At 36.0% G+C, this 14294-nt stretch overlaps 1 protein-coding gene across 1 annotated transcript in view; it reads right to left on the minus strand.

Annotated features, from left to right (window-relative positions):
• ARHGAP42 (Rho GTPase activating protein 42) overlaps nucleotides 1-14294 on the minus strand; it is a 160101-nt gene that overhangs the window by 118688 nt on the left and 27119 nt on the right. Inside the window, exon 2 of the mRNA XM_031616148.2 lies at nucleotides 7079-7174. Within this exon, the coding sequence (XP_031472008.1) occupies nucleotides 7079-7174 (96 nt within the window). The remainder of the gene's footprint in view (nucleotides 1-7078; nucleotides 7175-14294) is intronic.

A 14294-nucleotide genomic window follows, 5' to 3' on the forward strand; every position in this document is an offset into this window, starting at 1 on the left:
ACCGCCTCTCTGGGCAGCCTGTCCCAAAGCATCACCACTCTTTCTGAGAATAATTTTTTTCCTAATACCCAACCTGAACCCCTTCCTCCCAGCACAACTAAAGGTCATCACCTCTTGTCCTGTCACTCTGTCGCTGTTACCTGGATAGCACGATTTCCGACACTGTAAAAGTCCATCCTGCCTGAATTAAATTTTAACTTAACCAAATTAGCCACTAACCTTTGACTTGAGCAGATTTGACTTCTCCAGAGCTGACTAATGCCCAGGATATGTTAGAAGAAGCACGAGTTCAGAACCACAGAATATTTAGGAATATAGAAGACCAAAAGGTAGGCTCTGGTTAAACTAGCAATTTCTTCAATCTCCTCCTGCTATAGTTTGTGTTCCCCTCTGCAAGTTCTCACTATAAAAAATCATGACATAGATTGTCTACAAATACAAACCTGTAATTTTAAGAATAAAATTGCTACTTCTTTCTCAAGTTTTTCAAACAGCTAAGTAACATGGCAATGTGGAAAAACACCATGGAGCAACATAGAACATGTTAAGCTACAGCAGTTATACTCAGTCCTAGCATTCCAAAAACAAGAGAATTAGAAATAATCATAATTACATGTCTGTCTTACTAGACCACTGATTCCCCAGACACACATTCATACTTCAAATGGCAGAGGAAAACTATGGTATTACAATTATTCCAGATGTACAAAACTTATCTGCATGTGGCTCTATGTGGATGCTGAATTAATTAAGGGGAAGTAACAAGAAAAGCAATATATTCAGAATGCAGCTGAGAGTCATTAATACTTCTTTTTTTTTCTTGATTTGTAAAATTTAGTGCACTTGAATGATGAAAATTATCAACAAATACTGAAACAAATGTTAGGTTTGCCATAATTTCTTTGTTGAATTCAGGTCTACAAAGTGATGAAGGATTTTGTAGTCTTGAAATTCTAAATTCTGCTAAGGATTCTTATTTCAGGAAGTAAAACTCCATCTTGCTTGTTCAAGCCTGAAGGTGAATATCTCACAGCCTGGGTGAACAAACTACCAAGCTATTGCTATTCATCACCAGCCTCAACCCCTGTAAACAGCATCAACTCAATGGCAAAGCACAGTCTGAGACTCTACAGTTTACAATGCAATACACTAAAAAATTTTAGATTTCCTTAGCATATCAGGATGTAAACTGCAATGGCTCAGGAGATCCATATTTCAAATTCAGCTCCTCCTGCCACAAAAGAAAGGTAGGACAGATAGAAAGGGTGCTATCAGTCACCTCAGTCTAAAATTTCACATTTGAATAGACATATTAAGAGAGAATGAAGCAACCTTCTGATATGTATTTTGGAAAAGAAGAAAAAACAGGGTATGTGTTGTTGACTATTTTACCTTTTCCTCTTGCAGAAATAAAGGCCAACATTACTTTCTTTACTGTTCTGCCTGATACATTTGACCTTTCAGAAGCAAGGACAAGATCCGTGTGTGAGACCCACAGAAAGCCAAAATTTTCTTTCTGGTGCAGTTGCTGTTTTGAAGCCCCCATGGGATCCTAGCCATAGCCTAAGATCATTCCTTGGAGTCAATAAACAAGAGCGTTCTGAAAGCAGGTGGCATTTGTTTAAATATGCAACAGGGATTTAAAAAAGGATAATAATAATAAAAATAATGGTAGAAACAGATTTTAAACAAATACTTCAGGCCCATCACACCCTGACATTTGCTGAGTACCTCCCATGATTAGTTACTATTTAACATTTGTAGATAAAAATAGTCCATCAGAAGTAGTAAGGAAATTCTGTCCTCAGATTCACATCTTGCACGTAGCTGCTTTAACAGATCACTTAAAAAGGTAATCTCAGAAATCATTCTTTCAAATCAGAGTTAAAAAATAAAAGAAAATAAGCTGTCAAATCTTGGCAGGTAACTGTGGAAAAACAGCACACACTCACTCTATGCAAATACACAGAGTCGCAAATAGTTTTCTATGCTAATTTAAGATTCAACCCCTTTCCCACACCCATCTGAAAAACGCCTTTGGTAAATATGCAAGTCTCTAATGCTCCACAAGGTCAACAAATTCAAGCAGTAAGAACAGTACTGAGATGATGTCTATGGTAATGAAATCCACTCCCAGATGCTCCACCTTCAAGGTGGTGGCAAAATCTACCTGTCTCTTTGGTGGGCGTAAGCCAGCAGTATACTAGAGCCACTGGAATGCATTTTAAAATTATTTGATGTTAGGTAACGTCATTCAGAAATGTGTTTACAAATGTCAATTCACTGAAGTGGGAAGACTATTAAATCGAAAAAGAACTTTCCTGAACTTCCAAGTTAACCTCCAGCAATTAAGATGATGATTTTCAAAGTGATTCAGACAGCAGATGACTTCATGGAGTTTAAAAATTAATTTTGAATCCTACAAACTAATTTAAGAGGCCAGTGCATGCTACATACAACAGAAATACAATGGCTTAAAATTGCAATTGTCTAGAGAGCTTTCAGTCAGCTTTCTGAAGGCCCTGATGAAACAGGGGAGGTTTAGTTTAGATATTAGGAGGAAGTTTTTCACACAGAGGGTGGTGACGCACTGGAACAGGTTGCCCAAGGAGGTTCTGGATGCCACATTCCTGGAGGTCAGGCTGGATGTGGCTCTGGGCAGCCTGGTCTGCTGGTTGGCGACCCTGCACATAGCAGGGGGATTGAAACTCGATGATCATTGTGGTCCTATTCAACCCAGGCCATTCTGTGATTCTATGATGCACACTTTGTACCATTTAAGTATGTCATTTGTCACGTCTCAATGTCAATAACCTTTTACACTGCTTTAAGAAATGGGAGGAGGGAAACATCCTGACCTTTCTTTTTTAATTTCTTTTTTTTTTTTATTTCTACACACTAATTACTGAATGCAGATCAGTTTGCTGCTTCGAATGATTGGATGTTTGTCTGCTGACAAGCTCTGTATTGAATGCCCAGTAAAAACAAAATGAAGACTGAGCTTCTGGCATGGTTGCTCAACTCAAAGCAAGAGCGCCGTAAGACCAGAGCAGTGGAGTTTAACAAATACCTGTTGATAAAGGTTTCTTTCTTTCATTTTGTTTTTAGTATTTTTAAAAAGTCTTTCCTCCCCTGTATGCTTTAGGTCCCATAAGGAAAATAGCAAATTTCAGAACTTCTGACCTGTTCCTTGTTCCTTAATTAAAAATAACAATTTTACAGACCATCATCATCCTATCTTAAGGATAGGAAAGCATCAGCTGAAACATTTTTCATAATATAAACCTATGCATATATATTTGTCTTCAGATAAAAAAATATATATATATAAATCACTAGCAAAACTGCACAAACACCTTTCAGTGCTTTTTTCTAAATAGTACACGCTAACGTAAAACAGACATTTAAGTAAAATGCATCCAGTGTCATGGTTGAGGTTTGGCTTTACCCTGAAGATTCAGTGGATGACCTAAACATACAAAAGAAACAGAATGTATTTATTTGTCTTGGTTTCCTTGAACTCCAAAGAGCAAGTCTCACACTGCTGATTTTAAATCTTAGTAATTTATGATAAATCTCGATACAAAATAGATAAGAACTTGTTAAAGAAGCAAGACAGAACAATGACAGAATTCTGCTCAACTGTTAACTATTTTTGTCTGTATCAGCTACAATCCAGATAACAAACAGAAGAAAGGATGATAAGAACAGGGAGATTCCTGCAGGAGAAATTATGTGACATAAGCTGGATACTATTAGGAAAGGAGGAGCTGGTGAAAACCTTCTTGAATTATTTATGTCTGCACAGTGTAAAATAAAAAAATAAATTTAAAAAAAGACACTTTAAAATACAGTTTTGCACTTATATGTGTGAACTTAGGTTACTTAAAAGTATAGAAACTTGTAAATAAAACACACTTCTTTTTGGTGGAAAACTCTCATTGCATTCTCTAATTGCATATCAGGCAGAAACTGTGTACAGTGCAATACATCTTTAAAAGGCAAGGCCTGATACTGTCATTCATTATTTAATACTGAGGAATGCACAGTTAATAAGATGAAAAACTCTCCTGTGTCAGATTGAACTGTATTAAGCCTTCTTTATAGCGTTAATGGTTAATGATTTTAGTGCTAAGATGCCTCCTTCTGCACAACTTTCAATCACACAAATAAAGAGTCCTTGGCTGAATCACACATCATGGAAGCTGATATTCATGTTCCATTAATCAGTAATATGGCCTTTGTAACACTGTGGATCACATGCTGTTATGTGCATTTCAAAAAAGAGGAAGAAATAACACTGATAATAAGTGCTAGCAATTTATTTTTTAATTACAAACTGTATTTGTCAGCAGATCTCTGAACATTCGAGAAAAATCTTTATAGCATAAATTCTTTATATTCACAATTTTTTTTTTTTTTTTAAGTAAAAAATCAAGTTGTATTTGATTTGTAAAGCCAGCCTGCTAACTGAAGGAAATCAGAAGAACAGCTTACAGGATGTGCATAAAATGTCTGATTCTAGCTTGGGCATAGTACATCTGATAGCGGCTGAGTAGATTAATATTGGTAACTTGCAACAAAGTAGAAACTATATATAAAATGCTTTATACATCTACAAACACATTTTTGTCAAAGAAGAGCATCACTTCTATCAAATAATTAAACATTTGTAAATAACTATTAAGAAATCATAACAATCAGAAACCAAAGATGAGAATTAAAAGAAAAAATAAATAAGAAGCACAGTTAGATGAAATACTAAATGGACGAAAAATAAATATGACAAACGGTATCACAATTCTGCATATATTGAGTGCTTAGCTATGAACCAGGAACCTTCAACTCCGGTTTCACTTAAAAAAAGAAAAAAATCACAGAGCCATCAACTGAATTCCAATATTTGTTACAGTTCAAAAAAAAAAAATCCCTCATGCATTTTTGAAAAAAGTAGAAACAAAAATTATGACATTCTGTCAGGAGAAGCTTTATTCAGAAGGTAATATTAGCATGCTTGAAACAGAAATGCGTTTTAAAATCTTTAGAATGTAGCCCATATGTAGATGGTATTTTTGTACAAAACTCATCAAGTTAGAGTATCACTGGAAACTGAAGTAAAACTTCCCAGCAGCATTTGTAGCCATAGATTTTCTTAAAGGAGGTGAAGGCAGAAGAAGTCACAGAGAGCAGGATTCTTATATACAAGGCTTGTGTTTGACGATAAAAAAAAACACAAAAGAAACCATTGAGCTGGTTGGGACATGTTAAAGATATGAACGAATTCTAGGTCACTGCTCTAGCAAGATCAAAAATTGAGAGTTATCCTATAAAAGCACACAGTATCAGTCACGTTCTGTTAGACTTGTATTTGATTCCTGTCAGTTTACCTTTTACTCTTATAAGCTTCTTTGATGCACACGACAATCCATCAGGCAATTCTTGCCTTAGAAGCTAGAAATCCCTTCTTTGAAGCTCCAAGTGAAATAAATCAGCTGTCAAGCTTCATGAACTCCGTTTTTTTTCTAAATTTTAAATGCCTGTTTAATGTCTAAACAATAAAATGTCTTTTCTTTTCTACATATAGGCTACCAGTAAAATGAAAGTCCTCCTTGTCATCAGTCACCTCATTTTAAATGCAAAATTTATGCCTTTAGAAAAATTAAAATGAACCAAATCTAAGACATGCAACTGAGATACCGTAGATTTAGTTTAAACGCATAAAATACATACAAGCTAACTTTAGCAGCCAAGACATAACACACAGAATGACAAAAAAGTGCATACATGAGTCTTTTCAGTATCTGTGCATTTAACAAATCAGAAAAAAAATAAATCAGAAAAACAATAAATCAGAGGACAAAGTACTGTATTGAGTAAACTAGAATACAGTGCTTCATGGTGCTGGACAAAAATGTTCTTCTATTTTTCTGAATGTTTTAAAACTCAACAGAGGAATAACATTCACACTAAACTACTAAATTCTAATACTAAATTTCACCCTTTTCATATTCCCCTATCAATTTCCAAATGAGTACTTCAGTTATGTTCCACTGTTTTAGAAATCCTTTTGTATGAAATCACAAAGTAAATATTTAATGTAAACATAAAACAATTTTAAATTTTAAAATTTAAGCTCATCAATAAGTGAGCAAATACGTAGTTTCCCCTCAGCATTATGTAGATTCCTCTTTTTTTTTTAATTTAAAAATCGTACGTTCCCTATTGTACTGCAAAATTACTTATTTTTAGAAGCAACTCTTCAACAACCAGCTCCCAGTTGTTTTGAGAGAAACACGGGAGGAACAAGGTACCTAAAGCTCACAATACGGAACACAGGCATTTTGAAGATGGATCAGTATCCAGGTTTCTCATCAACAGAAGCTGGAGCACTCAGCTGCCCGAAAGCATTGCAGTAACTACAGCAATGCTCTGGAGTAAAGAGTAGTGGGATTTCTGAATGCCAGACTCAGGACTAGCTCTTCTATCTGCTGAAGAAAGATTATTTTGAAGATATTAAAGAGACTTACTTTCAAAACAAGCTGAGCTGTTCAGTTTTGTGAGTGCCGAATTTCTGGGTGTGCAGAGACAGACCATTAAGCAGCTAGTAAATTTTACTGGCAAAAACTCAGACAACTATATACTTAGGAATGCACAAGTTGTAAAGAACATATTCCTGTTTTTAGATCCTTAAACACTTCCTCCGTCTTACTAGGTACTTAAGTGTTTCTTCCAGACCCAGGTTAGCTCATGGGAAACTTGCATACCTTTCAGTATCCCAAAGAAAACTGGAAATTAGAAACAGCAGCAGGATTTAGAAGATTCACAGCTGACTCAGTTGACAAATGACAAACTCATACTGAATTCTTCAAACTACAAAGAACTGAACTACATCATGAAGACAAAGGTTATTAGTGGTTGTTTTTTTTTTGGCAAGTCCTTTTACAGTCTTGCATGCTTCCCACTTAATGAGTCTTTTCCATTTTTTTGTTACATGCACCATTAAATAGTACTTTGCCTCACTGTACCAATAATGTAAGAAACATGTAAGAATTTATGAAGTAATGCATGAGATACTTACCAATATTAATTTCATCATCAGTTTCAGCATCTCCAATACACTCAAACTGGAAATCTTGTAAGGACTGTGAAAATTTTTGCACTGCCATGGATAAATCTAAAATTCAAGAGAAAGAAAAAGAAACAAAAAAAACATTGTTATTCCACCAGAACTTCATTGAAGCAATGCTTCATTCACCTTGTTCACAAACTTTCCTTTCTAGTTTTTTTTTGTATAGTACCTTCTTTAAAAATTCCTATCACTATATAAAATCAAACTACTTGATATATCCCAGAAACATGCTAGATGCCAGATTTTGTAGACAAATACACATATTTTGTTGATAAATGAAGAACTGTGATAATTCCTAAAAATACTATATATAAAAAAAAATAAATCAGTGTCTAGTGGTATTTCACAGATGTAAAAAGACTACCACTATTTAAAAGACTAGTTCAGAGACTGAAACAAAAATAACAATTTCTTTTACACATGACATTACAAAAAAAAAAAAAAAAAAATCTCACTATTCTAATACACCAACATTGTATAATCTTACACAAAAAGTTTTGTAAAAAAAAAAATCAAAAGGGAAAAAAAAGAATGCTTGCTAATTATGTAGATGACCCATGGTCTTTCAGCACTGTTCTCACTGAATGACACACAGTGTATCTTAAGATTCAATGAAATAACTAAAGAATCTAAACCTTATAGCATAAAAATTCATTAGAACTCTATACATTCTAGCAAATCACATTCATGAGCAAAATATCATGGTAACCACATAAACCTGTTCTTTCCTTCATTAGGTGTACTACAGGCAAATGCTGAGAATGAATGTGGTAACAAATACAGTCAAGATTTGAAAATGTTATCAGCCTAGTTGAGCCCACAAAAGCAGCAAGAATTATCCATGTCCCTGAGGTCATATATATGTTACCTGTTTAGAAGCTAGAAAAGTTTACAGTTAAGAGTCTGATATCCACTAAATCGAACCTAAAGACATGGTGGGGTTAAGATACAAGCAAAGGACAAGTCACTGACTCTGTTCCAAAAGCACTGTGTATCCTCCTTAGGAAATCTTCCAAAGCCTGGATGTGGTCCTGGGCACCTTGCTCTGAGTGTCCCTGCTGGATCAGGATCTGGGCCAGATGGAGCCAGAGGTCCTTACCAACCTTAATGCACTGCTCTTAGAAAGCGCTAAGATACTCATCTAGCTGCACCAAAACCCTCAAAGCTGAGACAAAACTGGAAGACTGTATTTTATTCTTGCACGAATAAAATCTAGTGTATAAATGTAGATATTGGCCTAATGTCTGATATCAAGACATACACACACACAGACTGCTCAATTTTAAATATCTCCAACAATAAAAAACATGTCACTATCCTAAACAAATTAAGAGCTGAAAACCTTTCTAAATCTTTTCCAATCAGGATCCATGCAATAAGATGACTGCAAAGATTCTTTTGTAATTGAAGATAACCATTATCAAAGGTTACAGTTCCTATCAGGATTTTGCCCTGCCCCTGTATTTGCTCTGTGTTGCTGACACTGGCTGACAGACATCAGTGAGCCAAAAAGCATTCTCTGACCTAAGGCTATTAAACAATTTCACATGCAGTTTCCTGTGTGGAAGAAATATCCTGGAGATGTTCGCTGACACTTGGTTGGATGTGGGCCAGCAGTGTGCCCAGGCATCCAAGAAGGCAAACGACATCCTAGCTTGTACCAGAAATAGCCAGCAGAAGCAAAGATGTGATGGCTCTCCTGTACTCAGCACAGGGCAGCCAGAAAGGCAGTGGATTCACCACCCCTGGAAGTGTTCAAGAAATGTGCAGATGCAGTACTAAGGGACATAGTTTAGTGGGAATACTGGTGATAGGTGAACAGTTGGACTGGATGATCTTTGAGGTCCTTTCCAACCATAGTGATTCTATAATTCAACAGAGTGCATCAGTCCATGTATGATTATATCAGAAAAATAGCTAGGATATATGGAAATGGATAAACAAAATCTGTATCTTACTGATAAGCAGAACAGAATAAAGGAAAGAATTCTCACCCCTTATAAGGACAAGTGTTCCCTCTCCTTCAACCTACAATCTGGTACCTCCCTGAATAATTAAAATTTCTAAAAGATTAGAAATAATTGGACATAAAATTAGTACAGAAGCTTTTAAATATCTGTCCTAGTTGATCGTTTCTTTGAAAAATTTAGAAAATATCCTTCCTTTAAAAGAAAGTTGTGAACTCTAACAGTAAGAATTGCTTAGTAATTACTTACAATATTTGAAAGTCAAAGCACAGCAAACTCAATACACATTTCCTTTATATATACATATTCCAACTGCATTTTGAAGATTTAATCATTTCTAGGCATGGAATAAAAGGAAGAATTTTTGTATTTTGTTTAGATAAAAATATGTTGCCTCGATAAAGCTGCATTCCATCATTTTCTCTATAAATCCTGTTTTTATTCTTGAGAGACACTGTCCTTCGCATACTGATACTGGTAATAGAATTAGTCATCATGCAAAATCACCTGTAGTTTCCTGACATCCTAGCAAAATATACCACATTTTCCATTGAAAGCCTGGCAGAACTAAATTACTGCATCCTTACTAAACATTTCCTACTGTACATGAAAATTTTATTATTCATTACATTAAGAATTCAGAAGCTAAACACAAACTATCTCCTACTGTTACTATAGAAGAAAACAAAATGAATCTTTCGGAATAGCTTAAGCACTCTGTGTTTTATGCAAATACAGTATCTCTGACATCTAAGTAACATACTGTTCTACAGCTGTTAGATCTAACTTTAGTTGGTATGCAACATGTTGCTCTGAGTCGATCTGCTAGCTCTTCCACCAAGTCACTGAATCCTAAATAGTTCTGCAAAACTGCTGCACACCAATTGGTGCTGGAAGGAATAAACAGTCCTAAGGTGGATAAACAAAAAAGATGGTCTGTTGTCAGCGCTATCAGGATGGACAATGCTCTCAGAAACATAGTTTGATTTTTAGGTGATCCTGTGTAGAGACAGGGATTGGACTCAGTGATCCTTATGGGTCCCTTCAACTCGAGATACTCTATGGAAGTATAAAAATTAAGTATCACTAATATGAATGCATATTTATTTTCTCTGGACAATCTACTAAATGTTCATAGAAAGGAAGCGAAGGAGAAAGGACTCTCCCCTGTCACTCTTCTCCATGTACAATGCTCACTGGAACAAGTGTCAAGGGAAAGGAAAACAAATAGTAAAAATAAATGAGGTGGAGTCTCCATTTTATATATGAGATTAGTCATGCACAGCTGCTGATCTTTCACTGTGTGAGCAAATCACAGTGTTAATGTTCTCCTATGTTTTGAACCTGAAGAAAATACGTTTAATTCAACTTAAAAATTTTGGCTAAGAATGATGTAATAAAAATTACATGGCTCATCAGATAACTTGCTCAAATCATCCAAAATGATACTAGTTGGAGATTTCTGACTCCAAATGAGATCTGTTCTAATAGCTTGAAAATCTCTGAAGATATTGTATTAAAGGTACAGCTGTTAAGAATTGCAAAGAATAAATGGAGTTTCAAGGTCAGAGGTTTCTTATAATGCTTCGTTTAGAGATTCTGTACAAAGTTCATTTTACCTGAAAACATTAAACATATTATTCTGGAGGAAATTACTGACTTACTTGGTCAGCTTCTGAGAGGCAGCAATAGGATTTTGTAAGCATTCAAAGCTCTACACAGCAGATGAGGTACCAAAACTGGACCAAGCAGTGCAATTATAGTTCTGTTTATCATCTTTCTTAGACACATCATCGCTTTGACCTATTACATATTCATCTGGTCCCAGTAAAAGGACAAGCTGGGAAATAAGCAGGTCATCTGTCACAGATCCAAGAATTCAAAATTGAATTAGATCTGATTTAAGAGCCATTGCCTCTTCAATCCAGGACAGGTAAATAATACCATGAAGAAAATGAAAAGAGATAGAGCACAAATCCTTTCCAGCTTTACAAGATGTCATTTATAACCATACATCCCAGAGTCATAATGTCATTGAGAAATCTCAATACATCCTGCTTCTTGCAGATTCAGAAATGTCAATTACCGCACTATTTAAATCAGCTTTTTATGATCTGCAAGCTATGTAGCATTGCAAGAGTCTCTTTCTTGTTTTCTAGTATGTAGATCTTAATAGCCATCTCCACCTTTTTTTCTAGTATACATTAACTAGAATTTTCCACTTAACCTAGGATAGAAATCTCTTCAGAGGAACGTCTGCTGATCTTCCAAGTTACTACAAAAGCCTCATCAGCTTTATTGACCAGCAGTAACTGGCAGTACAAGTCTATCATCAAGGGAAGGACAGTCACTCAAAAGTCTCCATGATAATGTAAGTCTTGTCCTTGCTCTTCTATAGGCACTCAGTGCATACTCCCTGGGTGCCTAGGGAAAAATGAAAATACACTCCAGTATCCCTTGGTTACTGGAGTGGTCTGTTAAATGGCACTTTCAGCTTCTCTTCACATTCCTTTTCCAGCAGTATTCACCCCCCTCATGTGCCCTGTGCTCCCCAGTCCCCAGATTGTAATCTTTCTAGATTACAGTCAGGTGAGCAATGGTGTATGTAGTGCAGAGCAGCCATTTGCACTCTGATACATTTAGGGGAGGAGGTAACTGAGGTGGAGCTGACTTCTTTGGTAGAGCTGAATCAAGTCAGCCAACCAGCCAGGGGAGCTCACAGAGTTTGGTCAGAGGCAGTACTGAGAAGTACTCAAAGATACACAATAAAATGTGGCTGGAAACAGTGAAAGGATAATTGCAGCTTAACCATAAGAAGGTCATACAATAGCACTGTTAGATACAGATACATATAATACAAAATATCAGTACCATAACACTAATGAAAGAACAGTAGATGCCATCACTTATTCAGGAATGTTACAAAAGGTATTTCTCTAATGGAAACCACTTCTTCCTGAATTTGACACTTTCATGTTTTCAATCAATCTTAATACATATTTAAGCAAAAAGAAGTTGAGAAAAAAAATGCATCATACAAGAGGTTGGGTTTATTTAAGATTTACATTGCTTCGAATTGCCTAAAAAAGGGGGATCTAATTTGAACTGTAATACTTTAGGTTTCAGATACCTTATTAGCTAAATAATAATTGTTATTAATAATTTACTTTAGGCTTCAGTTAAAACTTGACATGCTGGACATAGTAAGATAAAACTAAGAGTTACTTTCACGCTATAATTGTTCTTCAATTTTCTTATCCTAGATTTGTTAAAACATTAAATTCTGCCCAAAGCCTTGAGGAAGAAGGGGCAGTATGTTGCAACAAAGTGATTAAATGATGGATACATTACCTGAAAGATGAAAGACTGAGTGTGTGAGTTGTGGCACAGCCCTTCACAACAAAGACTAAGCTCTACAGACAACGAAACTTGAAAAGATTTCCACAATACTGTAAACACTCAGATTTTTTTTGGTGGGGATATGAAGGTTGGTTGGTTTTGCCAGCTTGTTAGCTAGAAGAACAGTAGTAAGCTCACATCATCCACACAGGAGACCAAAAAGCTCCAAGAGCAGAGGTTTGGTGGGCTTGCAGAGAGTCCGTGTCCCTGCCCAAGTAAGAGGCTACAACAAACTGTTCTGAGGACACATCAAAGGGCAAAGTCTCTTCACTTGTTTACTTATAAAGATGATTTCCTTAGGAAATGAAATTCCAATAAACATCATTCCTCCTGAGTGATGTCAATCATTTTGGAAAAACTCAGTGCCTCTCACCAGGTTAATGAAGAAAACTAGCAGCTGGAACCTAGCAAGAAGAGTAAAGATGCCCAAATGAACTCTTGAGTACAGGCAAAAATGTAGAAAGCTGGACTTCAAAGCAGACACTGGCTAAAATAGTAACAGCAGCAGCTCTGGTGACCCAACACAAAGCCAGTTATTGCCGTTGGGCTCTCAAGGCAGCAGAAGGGAAGGGGCCATGGCTGAGCAGTGGGGTAAATCAGCAGTCAGCTGCATTTTGGGGCAGCTGAAGACTGGAACAGAGATGGAGTAGAGCTATCTTCAGTGTTTCAAGCTTCTAGGCTGTTTGTTTCCTCTATTAGGTAGAACTGAAGAAGCACCGGGTGGCCGCTCCTTATCAGCTCTTCCATTTGGAACACACTGGCATACAGGTTAAATAGAACCTGAGCTACTCAAACAGAACAGAGCACTGAGAAACTGCAAAATGTGAAAGCAGCAGCAGGAACTGAATGATACTGCTAGTATACTTGATAAAATGGCATGATAAAATATTGACAACCATTTACTGAGGTAACTGACTTTTAATTCCTTCTCAGAAACTGAAAACGAACAATTCACTTTTTTTTTTTTTTAATTGCTTAACAGATACATTCATTTTCTTGATTTATTCCATAAGTAATTCTCATCCTAGAAACAGTTATTCTGACTAAGTTATCTAAACACATGAAAAATTAGATTTATAATAGAAACATTGTCACTGTGAACCAGCAGCTATAAGTGTGATTTGCAGCATTCTTACTGCACCAAAAGACATGGGCAAGGAAACATTTAACAGTTTATGCAAGTAAAAGGAAAAAAAAGGGGGGGGGAGGGAGGGAGCAGCAGCATTAGAAGTACAATTTTTTATAATATTATTTCATGAAGAAAATAGTTGTGAGATACATGTATCCTTAAATACTTCATGATATGCTTCTTTATTGTGCAGATGAACAGGGAATTGCCTTGGTTTTGTTACTTTATACAAGACAGAACTTCAAGCAGGCAAGCTAAATCAACAGCCAGAAATAAGCCGGAGGAACAAGAACACCCCACTGAGAAGCACTGAACTTCAACAGCTTCTGTATTTGCTACAGTCAATTTGATTGTAACTAGAACAAGTCACAGTGGGACAACTTCTTCCACATCACAGGCTGCAAACACAGCAGCTGGCAGCACGGTTATATTTAGGCAGCATGAATGATTAAGCAGTTAAAAGCAGTGATCATACAAGTTTGTGTCTATCACCATTACACTTCACGTTCTTTCCCGCCTTGAGGGCTTTCTCACTAGAAATTCCAGCTTCACAGCTGTTGATCTTAATTCAGAAAACAGCATTAAAACACATTTTTTTTTCCACCTCTTTCCACTCTTCATAGTTCACTATTGCTTTAGAATGAAAAAAAAAAAAAAAAAAAAAAAGAAA

The sequence above is a fragment of the Phasianus colchicus genome, chromosome 1 (genome assembly GCF_987193195.1).
Source record: "Phasianus colchicus chromosome 1, bPhaCol1.hap1.1, whole genome shotgun sequence".
Taxonomy (NCBI): Eukaryota; Metazoa; Chordata; class Aves; order Galliformes; family Phasianidae; genus Phasianus; species Phasianus colchicus.